This window comes from Embiotoca jacksoni, unplaced genomic scaffold (genome assembly GCF_022577435.1).
Source record: "Embiotoca jacksoni isolate LCO1_2020_lvr unplaced genomic scaffold, fEmbJac1.0.p SCAF_37, whole genome shotgun sequence".
Taxonomy (NCBI): domain Eukaryota; kingdom Metazoa; phylum Chordata; class Actinopteri; family Embiotocidae; genus Embiotoca; species Embiotoca jacksoni.
Window position 1 is genome coordinate 721,769 of NW_027185389.1, and position 15,408 is coordinate 737,176.

The 15,408-nt window shown below is 43.3% G+C and overlaps 3 protein-coding genes across 4 annotated transcripts; all 3 read right to left on the minus strand.

Moving 5' to 3' along the window:
• Positions 1 to 175: 175 nt before the first annotated feature.
• Positions 176 to 4,742, minus strand: gucd1 (guanylyl cyclase domain containing 1). Of its 2 annotated transcripts, XR_011179083.1 has the most exons (7): positions 4,364 to 4,742; positions 4,134 to 4,218; positions 3,809 to 3,974; positions 3,606 to 3,697; positions 3,255 to 3,496; positions 1,829 to 2,106; positions 176 to 1,724 (listed from the first exon to the last, which is right to left on the minus strand). XR_011179083.1 is itself a non-coding variant. In XM_069166138.1 (6 exons), exons 1-6 carry the CDS (start codon positions 4,368 to 4,370, stop codon positions 2,015 to 2,017), a joined length of 684 nt encoding a protein of 227 aa, XP_069022239.1. In that variant the 5' UTR covers positions 4,371 to 4,742; the 3' UTR covers positions 1,733 to 2,014. The 2 variants fall into 2 exon arrangements, 1 of the variants encoding a protein (XP_069022239.1); XM_069166138.1 differs by lacking the exon at positions 176 to 1,724 and having other exon boundaries at positions 1,733 to 2,106.
• A 613-nt stretch (positions 4,743 to 5,355) lies between these two features.
• zbtb26 (zinc finger and BTB domain containing 26) lies at positions 5,356 to 9,224 on the minus strand. The gene is made up of 2 exons (XM_069166250.1): positions 9,075 to 9,224; positions 5,356 to 8,050 (listed from the first exon to the last, which is right to left on the minus strand). The coding sequence occupies exon 2, from the start codon at positions 8,014 to 8,016 to the stop codon at positions 6,679 to 6,681; it is 1,338 nt and encodes a 445-aa protein (XP_069022351.1). The 5' UTR covers positions 8,017 to 8,050; positions 9,075 to 9,224; the 3' UTR covers positions 5,356 to 6,678.
• An 805-nt stretch (positions 9,225 to 10,029) lies between these two features.
• upb1 (ureidopropionase, beta) lies at positions 10,030 to 15,389 on the minus strand. Its single transcript, XM_069166206.1, has 10 exons — positions 15,247 to 15,389; positions 13,883 to 14,054; positions 12,761 to 12,848; positions 12,580 to 12,674; positions 12,341 to 12,499; positions 12,078 to 12,247; positions 11,360 to 11,441; positions 11,220 to 11,262; positions 10,567 to 10,721; positions 10,030 to 10,163 (listed from the first exon to the last, which is right to left on the minus strand). The coding sequence occupies exons 1-10, from the start codon at positions 15,348 to 15,350 to the stop codon at positions 10,080 to 10,082; spliced, it is 1,152 nt and encodes a 383-aa protein (XP_069022307.1). The 5' UTR covers positions 15,351 to 15,389; the 3' UTR covers positions 10,030 to 10,079.
• Between the last annotated feature and the right edge of the window lie 19 nt (positions 15,390 to 15,408).

Genomic DNA, 15,408 nt, shown 5'->3' on the forward strand with positions numbered 1-15,408 from the left:
TGCCATAGTATGAATTCTTTAATTTTTTTGGGACAAAAAAGAAGTCGTGCTAAGTTATGACGTTTTCTTCATTTTTAGACGACTTCCTTTTTTTTTTTTTTTTTTTTTGGGATGGAAAAAAACATCGTACTATAGTATGACTTTTTCTTCATATTTTAGACAACATACTATAGCGTTGTTTTTTTTTGGACGGAAAAAAAAGTCATACTACAGTATGACATATTTTAGTGTCATACTATCATATCATCTTTATACTACAGTGTGTCGTCCAAAATTTCATAAAAATGTCATCATGTTACCGAAGTACAAACGGCTGGCTGAGGTACCGGATTCGGGTCGTGCGCATTAATCGTTTGGACACTTTCACATCGTCTCTCTTGCGCCAACACTTCCTTCACTATGTAAAAAGCAAAGGAAAGCTGAGTTTATACAGTATACATTGTACATATTTACCTCTTAGGGTGGGATAAAAATCACATTTATTGCTTTTAGCAGGAACTCATTTCATTATAAACTTTGATAGAAAATTGTTGTTTACTTTTCTTAATTTACAGAGCGCTTATAACCGACAGTAGAGTAGATTTACAGTATTAATTTATGGAATATGCTTAAGAAATGATACTGCCAGTTCCTCAGCTTCAAAGAAATTACAGTACTAGTGTCCGTAATACTTTCATTTGTGATTAATACATTGGTCTTTTAAATAAACACATTTCCTAGATTATCAGATTTTATTCCCTTCATTGCTGCCAAAATGTTAGTATGTAATGATGGTAAAAGATTCAAAGGACTCTTTGCACACTCAGAAGAAAAAAATAAAAAATAGGATGGAGCCTATTTTCAAATCTTTTAATCACAACATATAATAATGCATTTCTATGTTTAATAAAAAATAAAAGTTCGTGGTTTAAAACGTGCCATTTGTTCTCACCAACAATCAAAAGTAAATGACTTTCCATAGATCTAGAAAAGCATTTTAATTTAAATAACACAATTATGCCTGGCATGAAAAGTATAGTGCAAAAAAACATGATATCAAATTTTAGAATAAAAAAAAACTTAAAAAAAAAAAAAAACTGACAATGAGGAATCAAGCCTTCAGTCTTCATTGCTTCTCAAAAGAACACGAGTCGTCCGACCGACATCGCGTCCGTCGCGTTTCCATGGCGACGCCAGAAGACGTCCGGCCGGACCGGTCGAGTTCACGTTCTCGCCGCGTGCGCGCTCGTGTTCTTCCGCTGGCGGGTTAGAGGTCCGCAGACGCGCTGCGGGGAAAATATTGCATTGAACGAGCTTCGTTCGTTGTTGATGTCGCACCGTCGAGCGTTAATTACCTGAGACTCTCGAAACGCTTCCCGTTTTCCCTGTCGACAGAATCATCGGAATAAAAAGTGACCGAGAGTGAGTTTGGAGGAGGGTGTGTGTGGGGGAGGGGGTTTCCTATGAATAAAAAAGGCAAGTAGAGGTGAGGCGGGGTGACGAGACGAGCGGCGTCACATCCGACACGAAACGGGACAAATGAACTCAACACCAGGTGCTGAGCGTCGTCGTCGGTCCTGAATTATGTTGCACGCTACTTCCTGGCGACTCCTACTTTGGGTTTCCCGCATTTCATCCACCGCTGCGCGAGTCCGAACTCCCTCAGTACATCCGATCCCGTGAGCGACGTAGTCGTCACAGTTCAACAAAGACGTAATAAAATCCATTTGAACAATCTGCTCTTCCTAAAAAAAAAAAAAAATAAAAAAAAAAAAAATACGTCTTAGGTTGCTGAATCTTCGAGCTGCGACTCCGTCGGAGTTGTTTCGGCATGTGCGTGTATGTTTACCTGTGGTTGGGGTTTGTTTTGTTTTTAGCACCGGAGAGAGTAGCCCGGGAGGGTGGAGGAGGTGGGGGAGGGGGTTGTGTGGATGGATATGTGACAGCAGACACGAGGAGGCGCCACTAGACTGGAGACCTGCAGCGTCATGATGTTACCATAGCGACGAAATCAAAAATCCATCATGGCTATCCATCAACTCTCCTTGAAGACGAACAGGATGTCCTCGTCTGTCCCGTAGCTCCGTCGAGCCTCCTCGAAGTTACTGACGCTGGTGCAGCACACTCCTGAATGAGACACACACACACACACACACACACACACACACACACACACACACACACACACACACACAGTCAGATCTAAACTGGACACAGTAGACGTTCCCAGCAGTCAGAGATTATAATAATTCTCTCCATCAAGAGTCAGAAGATCCTCTGTCTGTCTGTCTGTCTGTCTGTCTGTCTGTCTGTCTGTCTGTCTGTCTGACAGCAATGTTGGCGTCAAACACGAAACTGTCCAAATGGAAAGTATCTCAACAACTGTTGGCTGGATGACATTTGAAACAGACACTCGCGTCTCCCTCTGGATTCATTCTGTGATACTTGCAGGATTTAGTGGCATCTAGTGGTGAAGCTGCACACTGCAGCCAACTGAATCCCCCCCCCCACCTTCAAAGCATGTGGGAGAATCTACACTGGCTGCAGAACTACAAGTCCCTCTCTGGAGTTAGTGTTGGGTTTGTCCCTCGTGGGCTACCGTAGAAACACGGTGGACGCTTTGTGGGTGATTATACACTAATAAAAAAACAATCATTTGTAAATACACTCCCATCAGTCTCAGCTGTGATTATTATTATTTATTTTTTTACTGGTAATTTGCTAAATTTATTTTATTTTAATTATTTTATTAAATTTGCTATTAATACACTAAAATAGGTTTGCAGTCATGATAACAATAATAATAATAAAGGTACCTAACAAACATTATCATATTAATGTGGCACCAATTTAGCCATTTAACCAAACCAGTCTGCACGTGTGTATAAACACAATATAAATAACCTCAGAGCTGCTAGTTCAGGTAATAAGTAGGATTCCTCATCATCAATCAATCAAGTGGTAGTTTTGCAACAACTGAAAAGTCTTCATTGCTGGCAAAACTAATAGTTTTAAAGCTTTTAAACTAATTTAGTGCAGTAACTAACAATTATTCTAGTTCCTTTTTGTTATTCTTTAGAATCAGCTCTCATTCAAAACGCTATTTCAGATCCAACACAGGAGGGGCGTACCCGGCGATCAACCTTTTGTTGTGTCCCGATTTCTATTTCAGTCCATTTTCAGCTGCACTGACACTGTAACTTTTTTTTTTTTTTTTTTTTTTTTTAAAGTTACGCCAACTTCTGCTCGAGGTTTGTCCATACGAGACGACTCACGGTCGGAATAGGCCGGGTTGTTGTAGAAGATGCAGCCGGTGGTCCTGTTGAAGCCGCACACGACCACGAAGTGACCCTGGTACTCCGGCTTCCTGCAGAAACACTTCTGGCCCGCGGGCAGGAAGCAGCAGTACTTGACAGGCGACGAGCACAGTTCGCACGTCAGGACCACGGCGTTGACCAGCACGATGGCGACGTGGCCCTGCTCCAGGTGAGACTGGATTTCCTGAACTGTCACAGAACTACCAGAAAGACGAACATCGGTCAAGTCTCAGATTTGCTTTGCGGGATACAAAAAAAAAAAAAAGCTGGGGAGCTATTAATTATTAACAATATTAACAGTAAACTCACCATTTATTCACCGCCACACCTTTGCTCTCTGCTTTAAAGAAGAGCTCATTCACTCTGTCTTCTTCTGTGTCGAAATGCTTCTTATAAAAGGACTGAAAACGACACCGAACAAAGACACGATCAGACACAAGAGAGCTTTAAAAAAAAACACAAAAAAAAAACGGGCGTGGACCACACTCAAGACTCAAGACTCGGCAAAGTACCTGATTTTTAAAGCCCTTATCTACACCGAGAGTCTGCGTGCAGAAGCAGTGTTTGATTCCTAGATGGCACATGAGGTAGGCCAGGTCAATAGTCCACACGCTCTCCGTCAGCTTCAGGTCCCAGCATGCTCTCTGAAAGTCCTCATCACCGACCGGGTGGAGGTACCTGCAGGATTAGACCAGCTCTGAATCTCAGGAGTGTCAACACTATTTAAAAAAAAAAAAAAAAGTTAAGGCAGGAGGGCTGCAGCTGTCAGGAAACACCGCGAGACTTTGATTTTTTTTTTTTTTTTTTTTTTTTTTAGCAGCTTTAACGTGGACTCACTTGAGGACCATCCTGGAGCAGGCTAACCCACAGTCCCAGTGGTACAGCTGCCGAATCACAGGCACATTCAGCAGGACAGCATCCTCTGTGGGGGGGGGGGGGGACAAAAACAAAAACAAAAACAACGTGTTACTATGACACTTTAAATAAAAACAACAACAACTGCCGTGAAAAGAAAAGGCACGTCAGCCCAGTTCACGTCGGTGGAAACACGAAGTGGCGCCACTCACCACTCATTCTGTTGTATTCTCCTCTTTTTAAGCTCGCTGCCCGGGCTTGTTTACAACACTGACGGCGGCTCGGTTCGGTTTCCTCATCGATCCGAACTAGTGAGAAGAAACTAGCTGCCGACTTTAGCTTCCGATGCTAACGGCGTTTGCCGAGTCCCGTTGGCCGGTTCGCTGCTCAACCCAGCGAGGCCAGCTCCTCCGCGGCGAGACAATACAGTTTTTTTTACCGTAACTGTAAAAAAAATAAATAACGGGGGGTAAAAAATAAATAAAATGATGTCCTAAATTGTTCTTGTTTTTTTAGCGAGTGTTTCCATCTGGAAAACTCTTCTTCTCACTTCTCAGTTGTTTGCTGGCAGACTGAGAATTCTTCTTCGTGTTTTCCGTCTTTGTTTTGCGGGTGACATCCGGTGTTAAAGGCGCGTTGCCGCCACCTACTGTTCTGGAGTGTGAATGACAGTTAACGATTCCCTTACAATAAAACAAAAAATAATAATAAAAAGAAACAATGATAATCATAATATCGACAATAAGAATATATTTCATTGACCACTAAACTATTTGTTCTCAGCTTAGTGTCTTTCTGATATCCAAAAGATTAAATTGTTATGTTCAGCACTTCCACTTCCTGATTTCTTTTTTTTTTTTTTACAAACTTGACTCACCAATACATATTGAAATATACATACAAAATCCAAATTCATTAATAATAAATGTATCTACCATGAGTAAATAAAATGAATAAATAAATAAAGTTACCAGTATCCTATTTTTTTTAAAAGTTCAGCAAATCAGACCATTAAAAAGTTGACTAATATTCGGAGTATTTAGGGCTTTGGGGTTGGTAGTGATGAATAGTTTGCATATATTTTAACATTTCATTTATACATGTATATTGATATATATTTAACTCAAACAATTCCACAGATACATCTGTAACATCTAGTTCTTCTCCAGCTGTGAGATAACGACAGAACGGTGAAGAACAGCAAGAACAGCATGAAACTCGATAGTGGTTAGGAGTATTTTCTTTTTTAATTATTTTATAACACACACACACATTGACTTCCATGAACACAGGACAGACACAAAGTCACTTTGGTCCAATGGTACCTCGATATAAAATCTCTATAAAAGAAGCGTTCCAGCTCACGTAGAGACACTTTGGCGTTTCCATCCGTCTCTAGAGACAAAACGGCAGGACTTCCCTTCGGTAAAGTTTTTTTTTTTTTTTTAAATCCTTCAAGTTTTCTTTCACTTCCGGAGTCCATGTTGTCGTATTCACACGGGTTAATAAAGGAAGGCTACAGCAGATCGTATACACAATATACAAATGGATACTTTTTCGTATTGCAGTGTTTTTTTTCCTCGATGGACATTGAACACAAAGACACGTACAGTGAGTCGTCATGTTTTTTTTTTGTTTTGTTTCAGTGTTGGGTTTTCAAGTATAATATGAAGGCATCTACACTGTATTGTACAAAATAAAAAGATAAACAGTCCACAGTAAAGAAGCTACAGTGAAGTGCAGACCAGAGTCCGGTACTACGAAGCAGGTTCAACATAACCAGGATTTCTTTTCGCTATCTGGCTTAATTAAGCCGCACAAATGTGATTAAACTCAGAAATGTGCTCATTTGCATAAAAGAGGCGGGGTTTGCAGCATCTGACCAATAGCTGCAGCTCAGTTGCCTAATGCAGGAAGGACAGCTGACAAAAAAAAAAAAAGGCTAATAATATCACATGATTAGATCTCATTATAATTTTGGTGTATTTCATCAAATTAATGTGTTTTTTTAACGTCTTCTTATGGAATGTGATATTTTTCACATTTTTTTTCACTTAATTTCAAATCTTATAAGAACAACAAGTGAAAGGCTTTGGCGCTTCAGTGCGTCTCTGTTGTAGGAGGATAATCGACACACAAAAGCACAATTAACTGGAATCTATATCTCTCGCATGAAATTTATCGAGGAATTCTGAACACTGAATTTCTAATGAGCCATTTTCCTGGAGAATTGATCGGTCAGAAGATGGTGCTTTTATCCGTTTTGATGTTGTTATCGTGAACTTGTTGGGTATGCAGCAGACGTTACCGTGGCGATCCATCCTAGTAAAAAAAAAAAAAAAAAAAAGGAGTTGCCTCTCTAAACATAAATCCTGCTTCGTAGCACCGGCCTCAGGACAAAGTTTCTCGTGTTTACATCCTCCTGGCTCCCACACGTCCGCCAGCGTCTTCACTCGTCTTTGTCCATCTTTGATATTTTAGTGTTTTCTTCGCACACAAACAGTACGCTATAAAAGGTTCGCGGGTCTCATATTCGTCCGAAGTCGAAGTCCAGCACGCCGTCGTGCAGGCTGCGCTCGTTGGCGTTGTCGAAGCTGTTCTTCCCGTGGATCTGTTTGAGGTGCTTGCGGAGCACCGGCTTGTGAGCGAACACCATGTCGCAGTAGTTGCAGCGGTGCGGTTTGTCGCCGCTGTGCAGGTTCAGGTGATCCAGCAGCGAGCACTTCTGCGTGAAGGTCTTGCCGCAGATTTTGCACTGGAAGGGCTTGATGCCGGCGTGCACCCGCATGTGCCGGTGCAGGTTGCCCTTCTGCGTGAAGGTCTTGCCGCACAGCAGGCACATGAACAGCTTGTGCATCTTGAGGTGGTTGGCGTAGTTCTCCAGCTGGCGGAAGACCCGGGAGCACTTTGGGCACTGGTGGTACCACTGCAGCGGCTTGTCGTAGTTCCTCTGGTGGATGGTGTGTTTCTCCGCGGGGGGGGACGGAGGAGGGGGGCTGAGCGGGTATCCGGCCACGCCGGGAGGAGCCGCCATCTCGCTGCCGCGGCTGTCCACCGTGGAGTTGATGAGCGAGTGCTGCGGTTCGGGGGAGCGCAGCGCGGCCGGAGGGCTGGCGGAGAAGTGGCCGCTGACGGAGTTCTCGGCGACGTCAGACACGGACTCCACCTTCACGATGGTGATGTCACTCTCCCCCAAACCCTGCCTCGGACGCCGGCTCAGAATCTGGGCGGGGCTCTTCGGCTGTATGATCACGTCGTCGTCGTCGTCGTCGTCATCGTCGTCGTCGTCGTCACCGTTACTGTCGCCCTCGACCTGCTCCGCCTCCTCCTCCTCCTCCTCCTCTTCCTCCATCTTCCCCTGACGGACAGTCCGCACCTGAGAGCGCTCCTGCTCTCTCTGTGCCTGAGAGCACGAACCCTCCTCCTTCTTCTCCCTTCTCACGTCCGCGTCCACCTTCAGCTGCCGCGCAGCCTGCGGTTTGATGAACTTGCTGAGGGCCTGAGTGCACTGCTCCACTATGTGGCCCATCTGCAGGAAGCTGGCCACCGTCAGGTAATGCACCAGCTCCAGCTCGGGGAACTCCAGCTTGCCCGTGTAGCAGGACAGCAGCAGCTGCCGGCCCACCTCCGCCTCCTGGATCATGGAGATCTGGACCTCCCGGGAGTCCTGCTGGAGGATGAACTGGTCCCTCAAGAAAGAGGAGCCTGCGGCAAACACCACCTTGTGACCGGGAACCTCCAGCTGGTTGATGCGCACCGTGACATCACAGAAGCGCCTGTGGTGTCGCAGGAGGTTCATCTTCTGCAGCATGGAGTCCCCGAACGTGGCGAAGCGGAACTGCAGGATCACTTGGTTCTGAGCCATGGCGGACCAGGACACGGCAGCAGCACAGGGGCACCTGAAAAGGAACAAATACCGAGATCGTGAATTTCTCCTGAACAGCCACACATACTTCAGATGTACATTTTTACTTTTGTTTTTAAGATTTTGTCTAAGAATACATAACTGTGGTGTCTCTTTAAATTAAAGTCTGCTTCTCAAGTCAGGGAAACTGACCATATTTTTCAGAAAGAGTCACAGCTGGCGTTGTATTGAAGATAAAGCGCTTATTAATGGCACACAACCAAGAACACGTGGCGTTCATACTAAATGATTTCAATGTGGTGACTCGAGATGTCTCAGAAACTCGCCAGACCACCACGTGTCTTTACGCTGCTGTCCAAAGAACCAGACTCCATTCAAAAAACTGCCAATTTAGCACAAGACACCTATTCAGAACCTATTCAATTAACTAAATAGTTCATGCTCCAATATTTAGCTTTTGTTTTAACAATAATACTGTCCACTCTTCAGTTCGGCGTTCAAAACAAAGGTCACAAACATTGTCTTATCGTACCAGCTTCTAGTAAAACCCCGTTTGTGTGAGCTAAAGAGATGAAATCATTTTAAACCATGCTTACAGCCGGTAGCAGGTTGGTATGAAAGGTAAAATACATGTAAAAAATAAATAAATTCAGTAACAGTGTTGTTCAGTTTTTGCCTATAAAAAAAAAAACACCTCAATGTAATCACTATAATTATAATGTATTTTTTTTTTCGCTATTAGCTTTAGCGACCCGGGTAACGTAACGGTAACGTTTTGACTTTCTGCTTTAAAAAAATAAAAAAAATAAAAAAAACCTGCTTGATTATTTAGTGTTTGGGTTCCAGCGAGAGAGAGAGAAAAAAAATAATAATAATAATAATGTTGAAGTTAGCTGTAGCCACACACGTCGTTTCCATGTGTCCCGTCGGCCTTCTCCGTCAACTCTTCAGCTAACAGCTGTGCTCGTCTGATGAGATACAATCACGGTTGCCTAGCGACCGGCTGTAAAGCGACGCTTTTGGCTTTTAATCGACGGCGGTAATAAGTGTTCGTCTACCTGTTAATCCCTCGTAAACAGACCCGTTACAGCAGGGTTGTTGTAGGTGGGACCGGCCCTCTGTCTGTCTGGGACGTGAAGCCGCTGCTCCGGATGCAAAACACATTTAAAGGCCGTTACTTTCCAGCCGCTCCGCCTCCTCTCCGTTTTTCCTTCTTCTTCTTCTGCGAGTTTGTTTTTATTTTTCTTTATTGCGGTTGCTAAAGAAACGTTTTGGTGCATTAGCGCCGCCGACTGGACGGGATAGGTAGCTCGGCAGCACCAGGAGAAAAAGAAATACATTTCTTTTCAAATATTATATTTTTTTTTGTCTACACGAGTAAATGTGTAGATGAAACACCAGGTTATTTTATAAATTAAGCATTTTTTTAAGTAAATATTTGAATTTAAGCGTTATTCCTAACCAGGTCACATATTTTACACTGGTGCTCTATTGGAAGTCTTGATATCGACATAAAAGTATTTTTGTACCAAAAAAACATTTAAATATCATTCTACATCTCTTTAAGCTTTTTCTCTCAAGACCTAATTTATAACTTTAAAAAAAACCCAAATGGAAATCTAAACTTGTACAGTACCTTTAAGACCTTTAAGAAAAACAAAGGATGTCTCATGTCTTATAATTAGTTAATATAGGGGATCCATTGAACAGTCATCATGAAGATAAATCAAAAAGCTTAAATTAAGCTATTTTTTTTTTTTTTTTTTACCATTGAGCGTTATCCCATAATTACAACTTTTGGCTGCAGTTCAACAAAAGTACAGTTTTGCGTTGCCGATTTGTTGCGGATGATAATTTTTCAGCCGTGCAGAGCTGAAGAATTCAGGCAGGTCAGATTATAACATTAAGCTATCCTCATATGAAGAAGACGAGGGACCTGATTTGACTTTGAATTTAGTTTCATGAGATTAAAGTGACGACAGACTTTGAAATAAACACAAAAGTAAACTGAAATTTAGTGCTGAAATGGACTTTAATAGAAGGAGAGTAAACTGCAATATGTTCTACTCCTTCACTATGTTGGGTTTGAAGTCATGTCTGACCACCTTGGTAAGTTCCTCGGCGTACTCAGCATACCGCCCAGTCATCTGCACACAAAGGTGGAGAGAACAGGTGAAATAAAGTGCATTCAGTGTGCAACCGGCCAATCACTGCAAGAACTAAACACGGCTGACTTCCCTTCAACACGTCTGCACAATCTGGTTTTTGGGCAGAAAGTTATCGAGTACATTTAATGCAGAACTGAACTTAAAGCACAATTTAAAAAGGTACTTGTACTAGAATATTGTCTTTTCATGCCGCACATAAACTTTTACTCCACAGCAATTTAGAGGGAAATATTGTACTTTTTAAAACTATTTACTCGATTTGAGATGAACCCTCACAGGAGATACAATTACAGCTAAAATGATTTCGTCCACTTTAACTGACAACCGTTTTGAAAATCGAAACGTTTCACAGTTAAAGGTGAAGATTTTTCTGAATTCTTACCTTAAAACTCCATTTGTCGCTGATTTGCCTGTTCAGGTTGAGGTCCATTTCGACCACCAGCAGCCCGTCTCGGGTCCTGGAGAGCCCCGGGGTGCGGCTGCCGTCGGGAGCGGCCACATAACTGGACCCGTAGAAATGTCCGAAGTCGTGGTGAGCTGCAAAAGGGCCGCAGAGTTTGAAACTGGCACTTTAATGATGCACGTTCACCGAGTCCAGACGGGCGTAAAGTGAGGACACATTTTGATTTAAAGGACTAAACAGCCGTTACCATTAAAAAAAAAAAAAAAAAAAAAAGTCAAACTTCTATTTTGAAAACTACAGAATTTCTGATGCTGCGCTTTTATTTTGAAGTACCCATTTTCCCTGACACAGCGTGCATACAGTAGCTATTTGCTGCCGGCGTTGCCATGACAGCCAGGATCCAAACGAGCATCATCACATCAGTAGTAAGATCTCATTCCGATCAGATAAACCTGACTTCTATTTAAATTCAAGATAAATCTGCCTTTTAAACAGTTCGATTTACACTCTTAATTTTTGAGTGGCACAAAACAATTTGGTGACGAAGGAAAAATGTCAGTGTCTGCCGTAAATGTCTCGTAGCAACAATACAAATGATGAAGTGGCGAATTTAAGGAAGCAAATCCTTTTACCTTTTTTTCCGTCACCGGATGTGAATTCACTTTTGAAATGCTCCTGCATGAAACACATTTTTTTTATTTTACATGATTGCGGACGTTGTCATTAATCAAAAACAAATAATGATCTACGTACATGATTACAGTGAACTCACCGTCCCCACACGGTTGATGGCACAAGTAAAACAGTGGTTCGCTATTGCTGCGTTCCTGGCCTCTACAGGCCACATCGGCTCACTGCGGAGAAGAAATAACATCATTGTTGATGCGTACACTATATAATAATCTATAAGAGCATTGCCCCACCAAAGCGTCAGCTTCTGTCTGAGTATTAGTTTGTGGGAATTCAAATTAATTTGAATTCTCTTTACAAGATCAAAGCGTTTTGAGACTGTTCCTGTTGCGCGTGAACAGTGCGCAGCACCGTGACGAGTACAGGGGAGGACCGTCGACGATTCCCATAAATTTCACGCAAAAATTTGACTCTCAAGTCCACAGCGAAAAGCACAAAAACACATGTAAACACGGGTGCTGAAGTTGATCGAGCGACGTAACTTAAAAATACGTACTCGTGAAGGTTTTAGCTTCCTGCTGCCGCGTGCATATGGCGCTTGCTGCGCACTGTTCGTGCACAACAGGAACAGTCCTGGAAGTTTTTGATTGACACTCTCACGTGCGCCGCAAAAACGATGTCGCTAACTGCCATAATTGTGGAGCCCGCTTAATAAACCAGATCCTGAAAGTGTGCTTGAACGGAGCAAATTCCCAAATGAATCGGCGTGTAGTGAAATGATCACCCGGCAGCACAGAAACCCGTCCAGCAGGTTTACGCGTCCACGCCAGCGGTAACGAGTTTTCTATCCGACCCTTCACCTGAGAGCGCCGACGGTAGCCGAGGGGTTGAAGATGATCTCGGCTCCGTTCATGCTGTACATGAACCAGTTGAGCGGGTGGTGTCGCCCGTAGCAGATGTTCACGGCGATCTGCCCGAACTGTGTGCGGAACACTTTGTGGCCGCCGTCGCCCTCCATGTAATACGTAGACTGAAAGGGCAGAGAAAACACCGTGAACGGAGAGGTTTCACGTTTTCAAATCCCGCGGCGGCTGCGGCGGATCTCGCGGATCAGCCCACCGACCTCGTTGAAGTCTCCGACCCGGGGGATGTGGTTCTTCCGGGTCTTTCCCAGCACGTTTCCACAGTTGGAGATCACCACAGCCGTGTTCCACAGGGTGCCGTGAAGCTCCTCTCGCTCCAGGATCGGGGAGACGACGACCACGTTGTACTTTTTGGCCAGCTTGAAGACAGCGTCAGCAGCGTCGTGAGGTTTCGGGCTCTGCAGTGAATCGTTTACCATGTCGGCCTCTGTGATCTCACCTCCTGGCAGAAACGTGTGGTGTTTCCTTCCTCCGCCGACTCGGCAAACTCCGTCCACGGTTCCTTCTCGCGGGTGCAGAAAGCGAAGGGCATGGCTGCGAACGGAGAAACACAAGCCCGGCGTCTTTTTACTATCCAAACCCGCGAGGTGACGGTTGGCCGATTTACAATCCTCACTCACTCCAGGCCTCCTGAAAGCAGACGATGTTTACTCCACACATGGCTGCCGCCTCGACCATTTCACCGATCCGGCTGTGCATGGCGTTGATCTGTGAAGACAGTATTCATACAAGTGATATTTATTTTATGGGATATATAAGGTTGCGATCGCCAACCTTTTTTTTTTTCCCCCCTTTGAGAGTTACTTTGACAAAATGAAAGTGTCGGAGAGTTACTCATGTTCCGTAACATTAATTCACATAGCTGAGCTCCACCCAAACCAGCTGAACACAGATGTTCCCTAAATGTGTACTTCAGTTTTTAAAAACTCCAGTTTCCACATAAAATTGACCGTTAATCTACAAAAAGAAAAGATTATAGAGGCGTACAAAAACAAGCTTCTCACTACCCCACAGACTCATCCAGTGACCCTCTGCTGAAGGAGGCCATAAGCTAACTCCACCCTCATCTCCACCTTTATGTCTCATTAACTTCATGCCTTCTCTCTTCTGTAGTTTTGTGCTTTTTTTTGTAAAGATATCTCTGGTTTCGGAGTGGCACGATTCCGATCTGTGGTTTCCTCTCTACCGATACATACTCTCTATGCTGTTCTTTTCTCTCTCTGCTCTCCTCCAATCTCCACCAGCTAAAGCAGACGGTCGAACATCTCCGAGTCTGCTTCTGCCGGAGGTTTTTCTTCCCGTTAAAAGGACGTTTTCCCTTCCCAGCTGTCGCTCATGCGGGATTGTTGAATTGTTGACTTCCTCTCTATAACGCGTCGAGTTTCTGTTCTAAAGACCTTTCTGTGTCCTGAGATGACAAAATGTTGTGATTTGACAAAATATAAATAAATAAAAATTAACCTCGTGCTTGATTTGAATTTTTTTTTTTTTTTTTTTACTTTCGCAGTGTTGCATCACTATTAACTGTCCAGTAATGTCACATTGAATAACACACCAGTCAAAGGTCATTTTTCATCAGAACCTACATTTCCTGCAGACACTTATGCACATGTATTTAAAGAAGCATTCTTATATCGTAGTATTCATACGATCAAATATTAACATAAAACATCTAAATCCCTCGTCTTGATATTTATAAGTGAGGTGTGTGTAGGTGTGTGTAGGTGTGTGTGAGTCCTGACCTGATCCAGGATCGGGGCGTCCGTCGGCAGAACGATGCGGTGCTGAATGAGTCCCACCCGGATCCTTCTGGGCGGCCTGAGTTGTTCCTGGACGGCATCGAACCCGAATCCTTTCAGCTCAAAGTCGCGCTCGGAGGCAGCTTCCACAGCCGAGGACGGGAGGTCCAACTTCCTGTGAGAGAGAAGACTCTTCACGAGGGTCCCGGACAACGACATACAACAGAGACTCCTCGTAACGACTGAGCACAAAGCTAGTTCTTTTTCTTTTTTTTAAATGTCAAAAAGCTTGTTTAAATTATTGTTCCAGAAAAAATGTCCTATTCTCTGCTGCAGCTTCTAAAATATGAGGATTTATTGTTTTTCTTTGTCATTTTACTTAATAATCTGAATATTTTCAGAGTTTGAACTGTTGGTTTGAAAACAACTGTCATTTAGATTATGTCACCGACAGCATTCTGTGTTTTGACATTTTACAGACAACGCGAATGATAAAATAACCAAGAAAAAAAAAATCTGCTGATTAATAAATGACAAGACACTACTCGTCCAATCTGACAGCCAGAGGGTCTGCCTGAAGGAGTCGGGTGAACTGTCCAAATCCAAGTAACATCTACGCCATTTAAAAAAAAAAAGTTTTTAACCTAAACCTTAATTCTAGCGTGGAAAGGCAGCGGCACAAAACAAGAACAGGTCAAGTTAAACAGATTAAAACAAGACAAACAGAATCTCAATATAAAACATCCAACAATTGCAACACAAGACAAGAGTCCAACATCAGCAGTCAAACCATCGACAGCCCAACGGCTCCATCTCCTGGTCTTTAAAAATGGATTTTAAAGCATTAAAGGAAATCAAAACAGAGTTTGAAAACTTTCCATAATATATTCCAGTCTGAGGGTGCAGAGGAGCCTAAATAAAAGCGGCAACGCTGCCGCTTAACCTGTAATATATAAATAATAGAGTTCAGTTTTTGATATTTTTTTTTTTAAATAATCTGCTAAAAAAAAACTAAAAGTGTTTCCACCTTAATATTGGCAAACTACCAATGTAATTATTATTCATGATTCAAGCGTGCAGAGAGTGAAGAGGTCTGAGAACTTCATAAATCCAGTGTATTAGTCTGTTCGGACACAGAAACTGCATGGATGAGTTGTTGTTTTTTTTGCTTCTCAATGATTAATCCTCTCTTTGGACAGGTTACAGGCTGCAGGGTGTTGAACCCTGCAGGGTGTTGAACCCTGCAGCTCTGGCCGAAGTCCACTCAGCGGAATTATCATTTACCAGGAACAAATTCCACAGAAAAAAAAAACAAACAAAAAAAAATAGCACTGGTACACTGAAACGGCATAAACTCGACAACTCACTTTGTTTCCTTCCCGAATAAGATGCGCTTCACCTCGGCCAGCTCGGCCTCCGGCAGGTGCGCCTCCAGGGATTTCTCCAGCGACTCAAACTCGCAGGCGGACATCTCTGCGGCTTCCTCCGGTCTGCAGCAGCAGCAGGTCGGCTCAGACTCCTCAGAGCCC